General features: G+C 37.8%; 1 protein-coding gene across 1 annotated transcript in view; it reads right to left on the bottom strand.

Moving 5' to 3' along the window:
• LOC104625339 (catenin alpha-2) overlaps positions 1 to 11,177 on the bottom strand; it is a gene marked incomplete at both ends in the record, with an annotated part of 31,546 nt that extends 20,369 nt beyond the window's left edge. Inside the window, 3 exons of the mRNA XM_010292940.1 lie at positions 7,156 to 7,356; positions 10,647 to 10,803; positions 11,085 to 11,177. Of these exons, the coding sequence (XP_010291242.1) occupies positions 7,156 to 7,356; positions 10,647 to 10,803; positions 11,085 to 11,177 (451 nt within the window). The remainder of the gene's footprint in view (positions 1 to 7,155; positions 7,357 to 10,646; positions 10,804 to 11,084) is intronic.
• Positions 11,178 to 20,554: the final 9,377 nt, after the last annotated feature.

Raw genomic sequence — 20,554 nt, 5'->3', positions numbered from 1 at the left:
TATCTGTGGGTATATGCAACTATGCAGTATAGACATGGTAATGCACCACTTTCAGGAAATGTTGGATTTGCTCGCGGGCAGAACAGGTGAGAGGTACAGTATAGAAATTAGTGGGATGTCCGGAGTTACGTTACCAAGTATTGTGAGATATGGACACCCATAAAAGAAAAAACGAAACAAAACCAACAAACCTTCAATCTTTGTCCTGTCTGAATTGTCACTTCCAGAAGGATAGAACGCCAGGGGTGAACCAAGGCAAGCGGTGTCTACCAGGAGGTGCCTCATGGCCAGCACAGTAGGCAACCATGTAATGAAAGGGTACGTCACAAAGCATTCAAAGAAAAATAAGAAGTGACGGCTGCCGGGACATATGCATCTCACCAATTTCAGATGCCTCATTCTCCTGCCTACTTGTGCAAATAAAGACTACACATAGTGAGTACGCCCAAAATATTATTGCTACTAAACAGAACTCCCTGCAGGTTAATATTTCAAATAAAATATTAATTATATAAATAACTAATTCCTCTTTAAAAACATCCCCTCAAGAAAGTAGTTGCATACTGTTGGACACAAAATGGCTTATATAAACACAACAAAAATATACCCCCAAAATAATATTACTACTAAACGGAACTCCCTGCGGGATAATATTTCAAATAAAATATTAATTATATTAATAATTAATGCCTCTTCAAGAAATCCCCTCAAGAAAACAGTTGCATGCTGTTGGACACAAAATGGCTTATATAACATGAGCAAAACACCCTTTCTGGCTTTAGTTAGAAGTTTGTGTATATCTGTATGTAGGTGTATGTAGGCAAGGGGATGCAAGGAATGCCAGTGTTTTTATTTTAAGAGATTGTTGTACAATTCCCACTTTTTCACAAAACATTCTGTTGGACCTACTCATATTCACTGCATTTTTCTGCCTATATTTTCTAGACTTGGTATAATTTTTTTTTTTCCTACCTCCACAACCGTCCTCCTTACTTTAAAAAATGTCTCTTAAGAACACAAGATGTTTTTGGGAAAAGATTTGAACAGCGACTAAGTAACAATGGTTTATGAAAATGGGCACTTCTATTAATCTACTATTCATTATCTAAGGTGTCTGGCACACCCAAAATAGATAATCCTACTCTTTTTAAACTCTTCTGGAGTTAATTTTCCTCCAAATCCCCACATTTCTTGAATTTTGTCATCCTCATCTCGAACTTCTTCCATTTCTGAAAGATCTGTAGGTTGTGGAGATCAAAGCTGAAACGAGTATTTGGGGTATTCAGTGAATATGGTCCTTAAAGTGCAGGCTACCAGCTTAAACACTGATGCGAGGCTGTTGTGCATGGAAAAGGTACCTATGTCCAGCTGTCCACAATGATGCCATATTTTTTCTGAGAGTATGAATTAGCTCAGAGCCTTCCTGTCAGTGTAGACAATATGGTTTAAATTGTTCCATTTACCTAGAGAAATTAAATAAAATTATGTCTGATTGTAATCTTTCTGATAAAGGAACGTCCCCTACTCCCACCAGCCAAACCAGCATTTTCCTTTTGGCAAATTTTGCTTCTGTCTATTCACCTGTTAATTAATAGATTATACAGCACCAACCACAGTGCTGACCCCTGAAGGGATTTATCTTTCTGCCTGCTGAGAAATGGTCATTTATGCTTTGCTTGTGCCTTGTAACCAGTTCTTAATCCATCAAAGGCCTTAACATTCACTCCATGGTTACCCATTTTCCAAACAGCTCTGTGTGCAGGACTTTATGAAAAGCCTTTGAAAATCTAAATCAATTACATTATATTCTCCTTTAGTACTATATTCTATTTTTAAATTCTAAAAGTGGAGAGAAAAGAAATGGTATTTAAGCTTTTAGACACCAGGGTGATTTATTAATCTCATATGTGTCGCATTTAATTGTTTTAGAATATGTTTTACATGATTTTTTACTGTATTCCTCTGCATATTGAAGGCAGTCTCTCTGGTTGAAAATTCTTTGGATCAAACCAAATACTGGTGGAACATAATGTTGGGTATTCTCTGGTCCTTTCGTAAAATACTTTTTTTTTAATAATGCATTAAATGGGCTTTGTTGGTGATACCTTGACCTTTGGAATTCAGTTTAGCAAAACTTTAAAGAAAAATGCTATAGTGCTTTGCAGAATGAAAGCTATAATTTCATCAAAATCCCTGGATAAATGAACTCATGTTCCCAGGATGATGTTACCCATAAGTTGTACTATAACTACCTGAAACACCCATAAAACATGAATCTAACATAATTTATTTTTTAAATAGGCTCCATTTTGCAATTTTTTGCTCTCCCTCAGATTCAATATACTTTTTTTTTATTACAGCTATGCTTAAATTGATCTTCTTGCTTCTATATTTTGTTTCCCTTCATATCACTGCTGAAAAATCCATCTTTACCACATTTTTGTATTAGCTTTGATAATATCATTGAGCTGCCTTTTCCTAGTGATAAATATCTTTAAAGTTTGTCCTACTCACTGATAAAACTCCCACAGGCTTATTGCCGAATTGCCAGTAGTGCCAGTTTTGAACTTTAGTCCATTCTGATAAAGACAAAAAAATTGAGTAAAAACAGAAGTCATAGAGTTACCTACTTAAAAACACCTAGGATATTTTAAAAACATGCTAAAAGCTGAAACTAATTTCTGGTCTGAATCAGACAATTTCAAAATTCCAATGTCCTTCCCAGGAGTGAGTAACCCAAGTACTATGGTACTGGCTCTTCCAGGATGGTTTCCAGACATTCAATGCAAACCGAAGGATCAAAAAAAAAAAAAGGAAGAAAAAAAAATATCAGAAAGTTTTTATAGCCTCTCCTAGCCAGTGCTGGTCCCACTTGTTCTACTTTTACTCCTTCATTTCCCATTCACTCCCTTTCACTACAACCCTGCAAAGTCTACTCTACTTCCTAATTTAAATTCAACCCTCTGACCTTTAAAGAATGTCACAGCTTTTTCTCCTCCTTGCATCTCAGAAATCTTGAAAAATAATAATCAACCTCATTGTCTGTTACTTGATTTCTTTCTACGGACAATTCTTTTTACCTGTTTAGAAACTCAAACGTTGTCTCTTCAGTTGTTAAGCTTCTCAAGCAATTACTGAGTAGACCTTAATCTCCTCCTTATTAAAGTCAATTAGACACTCCCAGCTGGCCTCGGTCACTGCTAGGACAGGGCGTTGAGCAGTATGGAAGGTCTCAAGATTCAAATAGAAATTGTGTTCTCTGTTTTCTCATATTCCTTTCCCTTCCTTTTCATCTTTTTCTTTGCCTTTTCTTTCTCCTCTCTTTTCCTTTCCGCCCTTCTGTCCTTCCTTTTTTTATGGACCATCTGTACTAGTATAATTTCATACTTCTCTACAATGCTGGATACCAACGTAACATTTAACAGGAGGAATCAGCATGGCCCTGCCTACGGATCCCTGGGTTGTGTTTGACCTTGGTTCCCCTCACTGGGCCTGATCCTGACTCCCACCTGAGGGCTGACAGCCCAGCCTGGTCTCAGGCCATCCATGTCCCCACAGAGGTGCCTGATGCCCAGGGCTGGGGCTGCCCCCAGGAAGACCCTGGCCCTTGCTCTTTAGCAAGCCAAGCTAAAGGTATTAGTAAAACTTCGGTGTGCCCAAAAAAAAGAAACAAAAAAATGAAACCCTGAAGCTCTGGTTTACTCCTGCACACAATTAACATCCACTAAAATCCATGAGTTTTGTCGTTGTTCCCAGCAAGCCCCATAGACTCCGTGGCTTTATAGTTTTCATCTTGGATTTATAAGGAAATCAGGAAGCGAGAGTCAAGTTTTTATTTTGGTTTTAAAGGAAAGCACAAGAGCACAACTTTAAAGAGACATTAAGCAATATGTCGCTGCCCGATACTGCTGTCAGAGGTAAGAATCTAGCCTCTACCTAGGACTTGGCTATAAAGGCAGTGGGTTAGTCAAGCACAGGCAAGAAAGCACTAAAACACTGAAAAACTGCCACCCCCCATATCCTAAAGGCTGTAAATTAAAACAACAAACAAATAAAACTTTAAGGTGAAACCAGTTACTAAAGTAAGGTTTGCACAGTTTCAACTTCTCAGAACCTACCCATATCACTTTCATTAAAGATTAATTCCTCTCCAAGCCAAAAAAAAAAAAAAAAAAAAAAAAAATTAGCAAGGTGTTTCTCTTTCCAAAACAGTGTATCCGTATTTCACCTGTAAATGAAACCCAGCACTCATGTAACCATATGAAATACCTGGAAAAGGAGGCTTAACAGAGGTTTTCCTTGCCTGAGCTGATACTTAAAACTAAAGAAAAATTCTAAGAGAAATGTAATGTGCTTATTTCCTTTCCATTGTCAATTAACTAATTTTTTCCCCAGCTTTCTAAAGCACTTCATCTAAAAATAAAGGTTCACTTAATAATAAGGAGGAACAAAGATGAAAAAATAAGGCGTTCATCATTGTGTTTCTCACAGAGATTTTGGTATGTTTATCTGTGGGTGGAGCCTGACTCTAAATAAACCACACTCAATATTTTTGAGTGTTTGATAAAATCTGTGCAGGATCTCAAGGTGATGAATAAAACGAATATGTAAATAGATGCATGTATTCATAGCTCTCTGTCCATAGCTGCACTGGTGGGTATGTAGGCAGAGACCAGTTCTGGGGGAGAGGGCAGAGTGTGAATGGGCAGGGCACAGAATGGCGTAGGGTGGTCTAAATACCATTTTCCCCACTTTATTCTAGGGCAAAAAAATAAGCCAGTAAATTCTACCTTTTTTAATCAACAATCATAGAGAAATAATAATCAAAGCCTTTGTAAATGGCCTGAAAAGCTGGAGGTAGATATTGTGCTGCAATGTAACGATCCACATTCACGTCTGGCATAAATTGTTTTAGCTTCATTGGCTCCGCTGAATTTGAGCCCATTCTGTCTTCTGAACTTCTGTTGCACAATTTTCACATGTTGTACAGTTCTTAACATTTAAAATATGATTTATCTTTTTTTTAATTACTCACAAGTTTACTTGCATTTTACAACATACAAAATAAAGAATAGCTTTGAGGAACAGGGACTCTGTCTTAAGGATTGCATTCTAGCATTACAAGTTGATGTTGTCAAGATGCACTTAGTCATAATTCAAGTTATATTAAAAAGTGCATTAAATATGGAATGTATTTACTGTGCCTATAACTGATCTATATAACTATGCTTTAGAACTGTCAGTTACTCTGTCAAATAATTAATAGATTTTTTTACAGAATATTAGGTCAGAATTGTAGCTGAATAAGAAGCCTGAAGATATGTTTTGTTTTGCTTAGTAACAAAATCTTAGGGATAGGAAGTTCTTCAAAATCTCTCCTTTATCAAAAGGAGACTTTAGCACAAGAGTGCAACAAAATATTTTACTGTATCAAACTGAACAGATTATTTTCTTCCTGTGAATTCATAACACCAGTTCATACACTTTTTAAAATAAGCTAAATTCATTCGATTAATCTCTTATTGGGTAGTAAAAAACATGGGGAATAATAAATTTGTGTCTACTTTTTCTTCTCTCACCTAAAAAACCACATGACACAGAATCACTAAACTTCAAGGGAAAAAAAAAAAAGCTAACCTTCTTGCATTATCCTCAAGCTGTACAAGGGCAAAACTCGACCCTCTGGGATGACCCAGCTGTAAAGTGAACATGAATGTTGCATAGGAAATAGCTGTGTAGAGCCAAATAGAGTGTGTACCATAGGCTGAAGGTCATGTTACTGATTTCTGACCTCTCCCCAAAAACATCTCTCTGCAGCTCACAGGAAAGAATCTCTGAAAGTTAATTTCTACCAGCGTTGAATCATTGGTGTGACTATACAAGCATTTTGAGTATTCAGGGCATAACGTTCCAGTCATAACACCATTGCAAGCATCCACACTTCAGCTATAATTTCCAATGAATCATAGTGAAAGGTCAGAAAAAAAATAAATTCATGATTTTGCTCATTGGGATTTATCTGTGCCGTTAGGGCTTGGGGTCCCTTTTAGGGCTAAAAGATTAGAAGCTGGGGCCGACAATAACACAAATAATATTAAATACCAACATGTTTTGTAGCTCATTCTGCTGATTTCTGTTCTCAATGCTAAGAGGTAAGAGGCTGCCAGATCTACAACCATTTTTGGTTTTCTCTCTCATAGGGAGACGGCTGTTTTGTCTAAACGTTACATCTGCCATGTCCTGAACTGGTGCAGTCTCATTTGTTCCTTCTAAAATAATCTTGATGACTTTAAAGCCCAGCTGAGCAAGTGCAGCCAGATAGGGGAGGAACAACTCAAGATACTTCCAGACATCTACACTACGCGCATCTGTATCATAGCTGGTCACTTGTACAGTGAGCAGAGACCCAGTCAGTCAAGCCAATGAAATTCAAAGCATGAATCGTCTGAACAGTTGTAGACCACCGCTTTAAGATGTGAGCACCTGATAGTACTGCCTGCAGCGAAAAACTCAGATGCACATAGCTAGAGATAATACTGAGTATAAAGGAGTCTAAAATGACCAGCTTAGATGTAATCACCTACACTTAGATGGATCCAGCCCCTACTCCGTGAAGGCAAAAACAGGTTAAAAGGAAAAAAATCAGTTTTTTTCCCCCAGTCTATTCATCTAGCAGACTTTTCTGGTTTTATATATTCTGTTTATTTCATATAACCTGTATATTTTATATAATCTAGCAGACTTGTATGTTTTTTCAATCAGAAAATATATTTTCAGTTGCTTAAATATATTTTCGATGAAAAATTGCTTTGTTTAGAAACACAACTTCGGTCACTTTCTAGAGACAGTAATACATAATCAACCAACTCAGAAAGAACTTAAAGAAAAGGCTCTGCATTATTTACTCAAATCATTGAATCTTTGATGAAGTAGACTAGCCTTGATGGGTTACTGAGTCTCCTCTCTTGTACAGCTCTTGACAATTTGACTTCTGTGATAGCATTGAGTAGAGAATAAAAGAAACACTCATGGTCATTAATTTCTTTGTTTATAACTTGTTTTCAAGCACAGGTTCCCCTCTGAGTTACAGATGTCAGAGAACAAACTGAAAGTTTTAAGTGACTTAATATTGAGCAATATTTCAAGTAAGCTTACCAGTTTCAGAGAGCAGTTTGGTAGCTTCCAGTACCTTCTCAGTATAAACTCCAGTTTCATAGTTTTCCATCTCTGCATTAATGATGTGAATAACTCTGGCTGCACGGCCTCGGATGGCACCCGCGGTTCTGTCCAGCGTATCGACATCCCCCTCTTGGAGGGCGATCACACACTTATTCACGTCTTCCAGAATATGGTTTTCTGGAATGTAAGGGGGAAAAAAAAAAAATAAGGCCCATTTCATTTTGTTCTCCCTCATCACAAAGCTTACTGGTTTGGGTAAATGGTAAACGTCAGCATGTTAAAAAATTTATATCTGTCCTTACCCAGTTCTGCAAAACAAATACTGTTCTGAGATACTACGCCAGATAACAGTAAAGCCCCAAGTGTGATATTTATCTTTAAAAGGGACTGGGCTACGTCCTCTCACCTATACTCTGAGTACCAACCTGTAATTCTTTGAAAAACCACCACATTAATTTCAAACATCACACTCAATTTTATTATAATGAAAGTGTAACAAAAATCAACGTAAAAAGGAAAGTGGTCAAATATTATGCCTATGCTCTATAAACAGTTGGGCAATTTTCTGAAGATTACTTTACACATTCCTATAAACATTTAATATATTTGGTTAATTTGTGCCTAAATAAGTTAGAAAAGAAAACAAAGTATTTTGAAAAGACAATAGCAAATGGCTTTTGTAGAAGCAGGGAGCCTGTGCACAAGCTGTTCATCGCCTTTACTCCATCTACGCCAGAGAATAAGGTGTGAATTTTTCATGACACACAGTGTAATCGTACGTGACTGTGCTTATTCTGAAATAAGAGTCGACAACAGTGAGTCTGCTCAGATGATGTAATATCAGGTAGGTTTATTGAAATCTTGGGAGCTGCACTGGATCAGAATCAGGCCGTCTAGTCACATGCTGCAGCATCATAGTTTATGTAGTATTCTCACATACAGATAATGTGAAACGAAGCGGATTTTGACTAGCTCAGACATTACTTCCCTGAAGCTAGTACAGTTAAAAATCATTTCAATAATAAAACTAAGACTGAATTTCATATTTGAGCAAACTCACTCTAAGATTAAACTCAGTGACTCTAAACAACAACTAATTTTTCTGCCACAGACACCACTAAACTGAAAATTAAATGCTGGTCTTTGTAGTAGTAATAAATAAAACAGAATCATCAGTTCACCAACTCCTTTTGTTAATTATCCTTGGCCAAAAAAATAGAATGATACACTAACCTTCACCGTTAAAAATCCCAAGGTTAGATCATTTGAGGGTTTCAGAAGTGTTTTACATGATGTTGAATTTTGAACTGTAACAACTCTGAAAACTGGAAATCTCTCAGCTGTGAATCAGAGTAAGTTGCAAGGCAACATTCTTTGTTTAAAAAACTCTCTATCCATATTTTAAACATTTTGCTTTGCTAAAATATTTCTTCACATTTTCTCCCTACCATTGCCTTTTTTTTTTACCATGACAGAGCCAAATTTTGTCCAACAAGAAGTACTTTCTCAATATGAACAGTCACTGTGGTTGGAATATAAGGTAGCTGATTAAAATTACGGTCAGCCTTCTTTTGGTTGCCACTGTATTAATAACAAATGCCATCAAATGTGATGCTTAATATGAAGAGGAGGAGGTGTCATTTCATGAAGTATGTTTAACCAGCCACTGGCCCATTTTGAACGCTTCAGTGGTTTAACATGCAAAAATAAAAGTGCTCGGTGTAAGCTGAGGCTCCCAAGCTTACAGCTAGCAGCAACGGGCTTTCTAGATACAGGAAATGTTTCTAATTCTTAATAGATAGAGACATTATGGACACTATCAGGAAAAAATCTAAACCCAACAGAAATACTACTTCTCAGGTACCTTGGGAAGTGTGGATAAGTCAAGACTACGTTAGAAGAAAATATGATTTGAGAAAAACAAAAAATAAAAACTTCATCTGTTCAAACTTCTGACTTTATGGATACAAATGCTTGGAGCGAACAAAGTCCTCAAACAAATAACCCAAATGGCCATTTAAGCACGTTTGCCATCTCTTTTGGTTGTGGACTGGGTCTGCAGTTTACAGCTTGGTCTGCCCTTTCCTTGTAGAACTAGGTCTCTTGAAAAGTGCTTGCCACCTTCAAGTTTTAATAAAAATTTAAGTGCTACCAGCTTCTGAAGTATCCTGTTATTCTGAGAGTTCATTTTAATTTTCTTGTCATGGCTTGCAGTAAACACTCTAGCAGTGATGTTGAACGGTGGCCTGTAATTATACTAAACCAAACGACTCCGTTACTATTATTATAGCGGGATACAACCAAACAAAATAAAGGGAAAAAAGGAATATTAAGGATTTTTTTTTAAAGGATAAATATTTTTTTTCTCCAAAGATGTTAAGCTTTTATTAGGAAATGTCAAAGAAAAGAATGTAGAATGAAACATAAAATCAAGGCCAAGCTATTTCCTGAAGCTGGGCTCTTCTGTGATGTTAGAGTAAGCCAAGGACACCTGGCACACGCTATGTGCTTATTCACAACAATGAAATCCACCTCTTTCAGACCACAATAGGAAAATGAGTTTTCTGCAGCACACAATTAACCCAAGACATGCAGCACTTGACAATTATAGTGTTCATTGTGTATGACTATACATATGATTATAACAATACACTCTGGAACAAGTTGGAGTACTTTACAAGGAGGATGGAGAAAAGACTGTGACCCAAAGAGTCAGTGTCCTTCTCTTCTCTACCTCTATTTATGTAAGGACTAAAATACTTTGCCTGTTTTTGTAGAAGAGCTTGCTTTGCATTGTAAACCTTCCTAGCGAGGTCAGAGAAGTGCAAAGATTTGCTATTCCTTATGGTACTTTACTACTTCTCTCCATTTGCTTGCACCCTGGGACCCCGAAGCGCTCCTCAGCTCTCTGGAAGCGTACGCACCGTTAGTCCAGACAACACACATAGCTGGGACTCTCATGCAGCACCTGCCTATTTCCCTTCTTCCCATCTACCTTCACGGCCTGGTTACCTGGTGCGGATGATCAGGGGCTGGATGGTACATCTGCCCTGCTCTTTGTACACAGCTGATCTGAGCAAAGCTACAAAACAGCGTAAAGTTTATCTTTCCTCCTCTTGCCTACAACCGCACGAGGACTCCAGCAGTTCTACTACTGTCAGCCTGGCACGGGTCTGGAATACATCTTTAAAAGGTGGCCAAAATCCTACTTTATGCCCGAGACGAAACAAAACTTCTCTAGGAACAGCAGCACAAATAGGATGCTATTTTCCGGGAGATGAAAAGCTAACTATTGCTACTAGGGATTAATTGGCATGGCTTGGTTGCTCCTACTAAGTGTAGATCAGCATTCTAATAAGGACAGACTAATGGACTGATGATGCGTTAGTAGTTAGAGCTTTTCTCTGCTCCGACCCATTACTTTAATTTAGCAGTATATTTTTAGAAGAGTCCCTTGATCCCAGTACCTGAAACGGAGAGGAAATCGTCCACTGAAGTGATGTCATCAACAGCTTCGGTGAGAACTCGCACTTGTTTCTCCCACTGATCTTTAAAGACGTCCATGTTGTCCTGCGCGACTTTGCTCTGGGGCCTGGCAGCCAACGTGAGTGCAGCATTTATCACCTGTTATTCAAAATCATTTGTTATGAGGAGCGGCAATTTTTTTTTTCACAAGGGAAAGAACAAACAGATTACGGACTGTCTTAAAAATACAGCATTACACGCCCTTCGGTACGCAGGTCTCAAGGAACGAATGTATCTTTCACAGTTTGTGGGAAGCGGGCAAAACTGTAATGACAACGGCAAGGCTATAATCTTCATCCAGGCTGTTTTCCCTGTCTCAGGTATGATGCTCTTTAATGCTAAAAGAGTAAAAAGTACTTTCTAACAGGAATCTTGCTTACCTGTGGGCACAGACTATCAATCTGTGTTGCTGCCATACGAACCAACTTCACACCTTCTTCATTATTGGAGATTGAACAGGCCAGATTCGCAACCTGCGATGAAATGAGCAGAATGAGAGTCAAGTTTGAGGTGAGCGGGGCGTTTTATACCTTTCTTTTCTTATTGAGCCTTGCCTAGAATGAAAGAACTCTATACAAGAGGAATCACACAGCATCTCCTGTGCTGGTGAACAGAAACCCGTGTGGATTATTTCCTTACTAGCAAACTCAACTGGCTGTCTTCATTAGATTTCTCAAAATCTCCCCTCACTGTCAACTGTTTCACATCCTCCTCGAGAGCTTGATAACTTGAAAATAATCTCCTGAGAAGTCATATAGAGAATGTGGAGCATCCAGACAATTAACTATACACTTCCTTTCCTCACAGTTTCTTTTTCCTTCTATTAATCATGTCTGTTATGAATAATAGTAATCAGGTTCATCCATATACTCCGAGCTTTGCAAAATGTAGAGTCTTTGACTTCCGAACATATGGAATCGTGCTTTTCCTCCCATAAACAAAACTGATACTCTCACTGATCCTGGGAAGTTACATATTTCTCAAGTATCTTCATTGTTTCAGATCCTGATGGTTTTATGCATGTTAATTTTTTTTTTTTTTAATTCGCAGGTGGACCTATTTATTTCTGTGTCATTATGCGTCCTAGAGTAAAAAACCCATTAGCAAGAGTATCACAACTTGGTCATGTGAAATGTCTCTGCTGAAAGCCTCATTCTGTAATGTATGACTGAAGATCTCATTCAAAGACGTAGGTATCTACATGTGCTTGCTCTGGCACAGCTTTGGGAAGTCTGAACCTCACAAGACTGAAGGCTGTTTGGGTAAAATGAAGACGGGGAAACTTAGAGAGACACCTGAATGAGATCCATTCAGACCGTGCCTCCAGACACTGCAGAGCTAAATCTCTGTGGCTTGGATGCATGTGGCAGAGCATGTTCTCCCAGCTCATGCGGTGCTTCTTGCAAAAAATCCAAGCTTTGTGCCACGTCCACGAATCTGCCATGGGTTTTCCAAACAGCCATTCATGTCATAGTGCACATAATTAAGCTCATCAGTGACATTTAAATCACAAAGGTACATTCTGGGAGGGGGAGAATACAAGATTTTTTTTTAAATCGTCCAAAAGCATGGCTCTTCATTCTAATCTACATTAAAACAAACTTATAAAATTTTCAATATGCTTCCTTGATATTATTCACCGTGCCTGAAGGCATAACTATCAGTTGAAAATGATTCATGAATTAGTTCAAATACCCCCATCTTCCCAATTTTCCTCCAGTCTCCCCTTGTGGCATTAATCTGTTCTCATCTCCAGTGCACATCGCCACATTAGCCCTGGTCCATCTGTTCTGCATAGAACCTATTTCACTTCACAGTTATGTAGAACGTGGTTTGCATACATCACGGTGCTAAAGCCCAGGGAAGAAAAGAACCTAAGGCTTCAAAGAGTCTTACAGGCATTTCCTAGTCAAGATTTTATCATAATGTTGTGATTTTTATTTTCATTTCATGGTGAGACAAATGAGTCAGTCTGTTTGTTAACAGCCTTACAGCGCTCATGTCAAAAACGTTCTCGTAAGCTGACATCTTCCAATTAATTTACCTTTTTCTGTAGTCACTTCTTTGAACACACCAAACAGACCATTTTAATCTTCATGAGAAACAAAAGCTAAGAAGGATAATAATTAGAATGCAGTAATGTGAGTGGAAATTACAGACTTTAAAAACAAGCAAATGGTATTAAGTTCAAAAAAAGCTATCTTCTGTATTGTAAGTGGTTTTTCAGGTTGCCCTTTCATTTTATGATTATCATGATGAAAATCTGTCCTAAGGCTCCAGATGCACCATAAATCTTACTTTTTCTCAGACAACAGGGAGATATGTGACTGAAAGGGGCTGGGTGTCATGAAATAGCAATCAAACTATTAAGCAGGTTTTTGAGTTCTCCTCTAAGACATCTTTGCAGAAAAAAAAAAAAAAATCAGTGAAGATGAAACTTTTTTTCTCTCTGTTAATTACTCTTTCAGTAGAATCTGGTGACATAATATTTGGGTATTGAAAAGTGCCCTAGTTTTCCAAGGAAGGATACAGAGATAGCCCAAGAAAACTTTCTCTCCCTTTTTGTAAAATAATTTAGAGTTCAGTACATTGTTTTGGATGTTACTATCAGCACAAAAGAGTACAAATGTAATCTCTGGCTACATTAAATATGCATCAAAAGAGCATTACCATTATCTGTTTATATATGATATGTATTATTATATTTTTAATCCTAATCTAAATAGTTTCTGTGGTATATTTCAAGTCTTGCATAAATATAGTCCTGTATCATCAGCGGTCAGAAAGCAATACTACTTTCACAATTCAGCAGGGAGTATGCCACCCTGCACCATCGGAAGATGTGATTAGGTCAAATAAGCAGAGAGATAAGCCAATCCTACAAAGGCAGATGCAATCTGGATAAAACTGAATTTAGCACTACAAATGAGAAATACTATGAGTTTACCCAAAACCTACTTTTCAAATATGGCAAGAAATAGACATGACTTGCAAAAGCCTGCATTTCAGTGCTGTCATGTAAGCTCGGATCTGTGAAACAGTGTACGTTTGAAGTGCACTCAATCACCAGATATGACACTATTTAATTATGTTAATTGACTTTGTTATCAAATACACAATCAAGTTACTATCAATTAAGATTCTTGGCACCACAAGGTCCATATGCATGCTCTTAGTCGATAGAAACAGTGAGGTAATTCAACATGTTTTAGCCTACTGTAAACTCAGCATCTTCAGATATTTTTCTACCTAAAACTATGACCAGAAAAGCTTAGATTCAATTCCACTCCACATCGCTGAGACACTTTAGTTAGGTGCCAAACTGATTTTTTGGATAATGGATAAAAAGAGAAAGGCACTTCAAGACAATGTTTCAGGTCTTTGGTTGACTAGCTCATCCTCTAGATGTATCCAGTTTATTATTTAAACTTAGATTATTGCTGGCCCCGATGACTGTTGAAAAAGGTATTACTGAAATATAAGAGGTGCTTTATAACTTGTTTTGCATGTGCATATTAAATACAACGTGTATTGTTAAGAATCCAGACTCTTCAAGGTTGGGAATTCATTTAACATGCCACTGCTGAGTTGGATGGAGCAGATAGCTTGGAAAGGAAGAGAAAAAGGGTGTATGTTCTCATAGCTGCCAGTTTGCCAAAACTTTGATTTGACAGCCTCTACCATTACGCTTCAAGTGCTCTGTCTCCACCAAAGCATTGAAGAGGAGATTTCATGAGAGGTTGTGGAAGTAACCAGGTAATTAATTTTTCTTTTTTTTCTTTTCTTTTTTTTCTGTCTACTAAGTTCCTTGAGCATACTGAATTCACTGATTGCCTAAAGAGAACTTAAATTTGTATTAAGAACAATGTGAACTGTCTGAAGAGTATTTATATGAATTAATAAATTTTAAATACCAAAATCAATGAACTGTGAATCATCGAATCATCCTCAAACTGTGTGGGGAACTTAATAACAGTGAAACTGCTGTGTAGATAAACTTTACTGTCCAGAATTTCATGCCTGCTAAGCTACTCTTATACTATCAAAACAACTGCTAAACACCTTAAATCTGTCCTGCAAGAGCAAGGAAAAGTAATGAGTAAGAAAATAAACACTCCAGCTCCAGTGATGCTATATTTTTCTGCAATCACCAAAGCCACTGAACCAATCCTAGAACTGGGGAGGTGAAAAAGTATGTACCAAGTGCTTCATATTAATTTCTTATCATCAGCCCTGACAGCACAAGATGAAATTCTGCACCTTGCTAGGTCTCTATCTTTAATCACGCAAATAGTTCCATCAGTTTCAATTATTCAAAATGCATGCAGGATCAGTCCCAATAAAATGTATTTGCAGGTATTTGGTTGTATTCAAGCCTCAAGCAGTTTTGTGCTGTACAGCAGATGGGGGTGGGGAAGGACTTTGTTTCTAAAGCAAATTTTTTTACCATTGCTGAAAGGACGTACCAAGGACAGGATTTATTCCAAAGGCATACTTATAAGGCAGCAGGAAGAGTAAGTACTGTATGGATAGGCAATGACTACGCTAGTTTTTTGCTAGCTAGCAACTGAAACGTGGATTAGCATTTTTTCATTGCTTTTGCCATGCATACTACCTAGGACAGAAAAACTTTATTTCTGCCATGAAACTGCACTCCAAGTTACGAAAGAAATCAAGGATCTGTCATAACAATTTGCTTTATTTTTACACTGATGAAAACCAGTTGTAGTTACCTTTTGTGGTGTTTTTAACCTAGAGTATTTCCAATTTTGACTTGAGCTCTTTGTATTATTAAAGGTAATTATGACAATCAGAATGTATTATCCTCTGGTTCAAATTTAAATTCAAAGATTTAACATGGCCACTCTGAATACAATGTACATGAAAAGGCCCAATAAAGAAATCCATCACTTTTAGCAAAAATGCAAAAAAAGGAGCAGTGTACGTTATAGCAAAGGAGCAATATCAACACAAAGACCGCAGGATCATAGAAACATAGAATAGTTTGGGTTGGAAGAGACCTTTAAAGGTCCCTGCCATGAGCAGGGACATCTTCAACCAGATCAGCTAGTGTATCTATTATTTTTTTTTTCATTTTTTTTTTCCACCATATATTGCTCAGAAGAAATTATACAAAAAGCCTTTATTCACCTTCCCCTGCCACTTAAACATTCTAGGGTAGAGAATGCAATCTATTGATATCTTATCTTTGTGTATTCTCTGTAAATATGGTGAGGTTTTTTTACTTTTGTTATATATGACTTTCCTGTTTAGGTCTTTTATTTTTTCACTGTAATTAACTTATGGAAATATTAGGAAGAAAATTTACAGCAAGTTATTCTTTTTTTAGGGGAATATAGAATAGCTTAAACACACCCAAGACACCACCAAACTTGTTTGTCTACACCAGGCATTTGAGAAACTGAAACTTTCCGAGTTATTCAGCTTGAGTTGGAGGTGGCTTAAGTAAGAGTCTTCTATAACACTCACAGTGGACTAAAGCAGAGTTACCGTGTTTCAGCTGATGAGTGGTAACTTGCTGAACTGTGGTGTCTTGACTATTTGTAATCATTTATCCATCCACTCAGTAATTTATCCAGATATTGTTACAATCTCCGAATCCTTCAAAATTTTGACATATATTAATGTTGGTACTGCTGTAGGCAGTCTAGTGATATTCATGGAGCCACACATAAGAGGCTTTTTCTAAAGGAAAGCACAGAGTTGAAGCTAAGTTACCCAAGATCTTCAGCTTATTTATCCTTACTCTATTCACTGAAGCATTATATTATGAGCAAAACTCTATTTATCACTAGACGGGATGTTTTTGCACATACACAAACAAGTGCCAAAAATCTAAATGTCACTGAGAGTACACATTGCAGCAGATTCCTCTTCCTCTTCATGCAGTGCCGTGCCAGTTTGTTCTACCATGAGAATACTAGACTTGTGGTCTCTTTCTCAATACCTATTCCATACGGCATGGGTGGAACCTCATACTGGATAACACTGCCAATCATCCCTTGCTTATATTAAGTCACATAGTCTTATCTAAATAAGAAATGTATTTTTATGTTGTTCACATGTACATACATGCACATGTATTACAAAATCTAATTGTATGCACAGCAGTAAAAAAGGCATTTCTTTTGTAAATTAATAGTGATCTAATTTACTGAGATTGAAATTTGCTACAAAAATTTTTTAATACCAAACCCTAAGCATACTTAATATAAACTGCTAATTTACAATACTCTGTACATATCTAGGCAGGTCAGTAACAGCAGGACGTTAGAAAGCTACAGAGAATTTTAAGCACAACAGTTGAATATTTTATTTCATGTCCTATATGCTGCCCACTGAACCAATGAAAAACTCTTTTCATTCCTCAAAAGGTCAACAGCATGTTCACTCATGCTTGCTACAGGAATAAGGTTTTCCACTCACCCAGCCTCCCTTGAGACTTCCTCCATATCAGATTCAGTTGAAAAAGCCTTAAGAGATTTCTGCTTTTGGTAAAGTTCGAAGTAACTCTTACTTGAATAAATTCAGTGGGTCTTGGACTGAGAGTTTTGAAAGAAATTTAAGTGTTAGAAGCCTCGTGTACTGAAAGCTTAACCTCCTCCATTTCTAGGATGATTCTGGTACATGCCATGATTATTGCCTATAGGATGGAATAGAAGTGAGATCAAAAAAGAAACACCTTGAAAAATACTTCTACTTCACTAATTTAATAACTGAAAGGAATACATTGGTTCATATTCAATTATAGAGCTGCCAGTAAAGAATACAAGAAAAAGGTACTGTATTATGTCTGATCCTTTACTTTTAATGTTAGACATTAATAATTATTTTAGATATGAATAAAAAAAGATATTCACCAGGAGTAAATATTGATTTTTCTTTTTTTCCCTTTCTTTTTTTACATGGAATTTGACCATACAACTGTTTTTTCCTGAAACAGGTCAAGTTTCTACACCAAACCAATGAGCCCCAACCGTGATAAATATGCCCAATTGCAAGTATGATAAACTCCCTACTGTCATCCAAAGACCTACCAAAATATGAGGGGTATGATGCTAACGTACATGTGCAATTTTAGAACAACTTTCATGGTCATTGTGATTTCTCAGCAGGGTCAGCCCAAGCATTCTCTACAGAAATCGGGGGAAAAGCACACTGTGATTATAGAAAAAGCAGGTGATTGTTTCAGGTTTTTCCAATTTACACCCGAGAAAAATAATTCTGGAAACCTCTCAGGTTTCATTTGTAAAATTTTTCAAGCAATGCTGTTGGGGACTTAGAGTAGAGCACTGCCCAGAACTATCAACCTGTGTCCTCAGCTAGAACAAACAGGCTCAGAGCTGTTCCGGTTACCATACACGAAGACCCGATCCCACAATTAAAAGTATAGGCATACATCTGTTAGCGGTTCTGTGTTCCACTATACCTCTAGACAGCTTGAAATTCAAGGACTTTAGAAAAGTGGGTGCGGATGTTAATTCCCAGAGCTGAAACCAAGAGAAATGCTTTCTGCTTTGACAGAAAACTCCCTTCGGCATTACTGGTGATCCTCCCTCATTTTCATCAGAGTCTGTTACTGAGGCATTCAGCTGGCATATCATAACTGATAGTCAGTAGTAGTGGGGAACCCATATGCCTCCTGGCTGGCCAGCAGGGAGGAAGATGAGGGTAGCGGAAAAGGGCTTCTCTCCTGCGGTTCACTCCCACAGGAGTTGGGAAGTGCCGTGGGCACACAGCTTCAGATATACAGGATCTCTCCTTTCAGCGACTGGCTCATTACACTGAGGCAATTTCTGAATTTTCTCTGTGTACATGTGTATCCATCGCTGAAGAAAGGAACAGCAAACAGCTGTAGTCCACCAAGAAGAAGAGGAGAGTGTAGTCTCAAGAGCACAGTTAAGACCAGATTCCCACTGTAATTCTAACTGGTCTTGAGCAACACAGCATTGCACTGATAAAATGCAGCAAGTCTTTCTCCTACAAGGAAGCAGCTTATAAAGCCGTAAGGTATCTGTTCTCTATTGTCCATCTATTCAGGTGTTCTAAACCACACAGCTAACACAACTGCTGAGCCTAGGTAGTATGGCAAGGATTGATTTGATTTACTGATTTCCTGTGTATAAATGCATTTTACATTGCAATGGTACACATTTATTTTCCTCCCTTCACAGAAAGCAAATGTAAAAGAATTCCTTCCGCGTAGGTCAGAGACCAGTGACCCATCTCAGTGCTCTTTTACCTCTGTTAGCAGGATCAGGTTACTTTTCTATTTAATTTAACAATAGGTAACAGCTTTCTTAAACCATTCTTCTATACGTGGTCTATTCATACTGAAAAAAAATGTGAGCAAAGAATACAGGGGAACACAAAAAAACTATAGCAACATCTCTGAAATGTCAGACAAGAGACCCTTTAACCAAAGCATGCAAAATAGCCAAAAGAATTTCTTGTTTTGGTATACCAACAAATGAGGAAGAAATTCAGGGTGTTTGTGTATTAATCCTTTCTGATCAATCTGCAGTCAAGGCCACTGCTATTAAAACTCATAATGGATCACGAACAATGTATACCAAAATACTCAAGGGGTGAGAGGGCAGTTGCTGTCCTATGGAAACAAGATTTACAAGACTGCAATGCGTATGACTTGATCCCATAAAGCAATTTTGACAACATACCCCTGACAGGGCTATAATTAATAGACATTAATAGCAAGTAGTTACCAAAGCATTCCATCTGTCTAACAAGAGTCCATTATTTTGGCAAACTATGCAGTGACCCTAGAACAGGGATGCATTCCTGGCCAGACTGGGATAATGAAAAGTTAGTTGTATCATCAGGAAGCTACATTTTGATAGCTGTTGAAGAAAAACAGGAGATTGTGGTAGGAACTCAAAAAAGTTCACAATAGTAACAGAAGCTTTGAAGATATTAACACAGTGTGATATCAGACACCCCAGGGTAAAAACAAATCACAAATAATAATTACTGATCCCTAAAGAAACATAAATTGCAAGTTAGATAGAACCAATTTTAGGGCTGAAGTTGAGCAGATAAAGAAAGAATTGTATAACAATCTCTTACATCTGCTAGTGATAGCACAGGTGGGGATATCTTTACATTCTATATAAGCATACAACAACAGCAGCTTGCTCAAACGAAAACCTGGAAATTGGGTATGCAGAACTAGTCACTCTGCTGTCCTGCATTGCTATGTAAATATTACTTTGGCATCATTAAGGGGAAACAAACCTCTAGTGCTTGTGCTTTATCCATTACCATTCCTTTGAGGCAAGGTTGAGATTTGTGACCAGTGTGCTGGTCATCCCCTAACGTACATGAAAGCCCGCATCTGTCTCATGATGAGTGTCCTGCTGAGGGAGAAGCTTCTTCCTTTATTTGGCCTACCTGGCAGCCTGGAAGCACTGGTCAGCACAATCACTTATTCAGCCACGGCTCATGCAGCATTTATCTATGGTTCCTCTGATGGCTGGACAAGAAACATGGAAGGAGGCTTTGAAGATGAGGGAATTCATGGGGATGAAAGAATATGGGCATAGATGGAAACTGGAGGCATTGCAAAAGTAGAAATGGGGATACACCATCACAAGGGCTGGAGGAAAAACTGTAGGTATTGCACAAGAAGGAAGATTTCTAATGTGACAGAAGTCTCAGATTATCATGGTAGAGGCCACGTAGAATGCAATTGTCGTGGTTTAGCCCCAGCCGGCAACCAAGCCCCAGGCAGCCACTCGCTCACTCCCCCATGGTGGGATGGGGGAGACAATCGGAAAAGTGAGGTTTGAGATAAAGACAGTTTAACAGGTAA

Source organism: Phaethon lepturus, unplaced genomic scaffold, assembly GCF_000687285.1.
Source record: "Phaethon lepturus isolate BGI_N335 unplaced genomic scaffold, ASM68728v1 scaffold3828, whole genome shotgun sequence".
Classification (NCBI taxonomy): domain Eukaryota; kingdom Metazoa; phylum Chordata; class Aves; order Phaethontiformes; family Phaethontidae; genus Phaethon; species Phaethon lepturus.
Note: the sequence above shows the minus strand (reverse complement) of the source record. Positions and strands in the feature narration are given on the sequence as shown.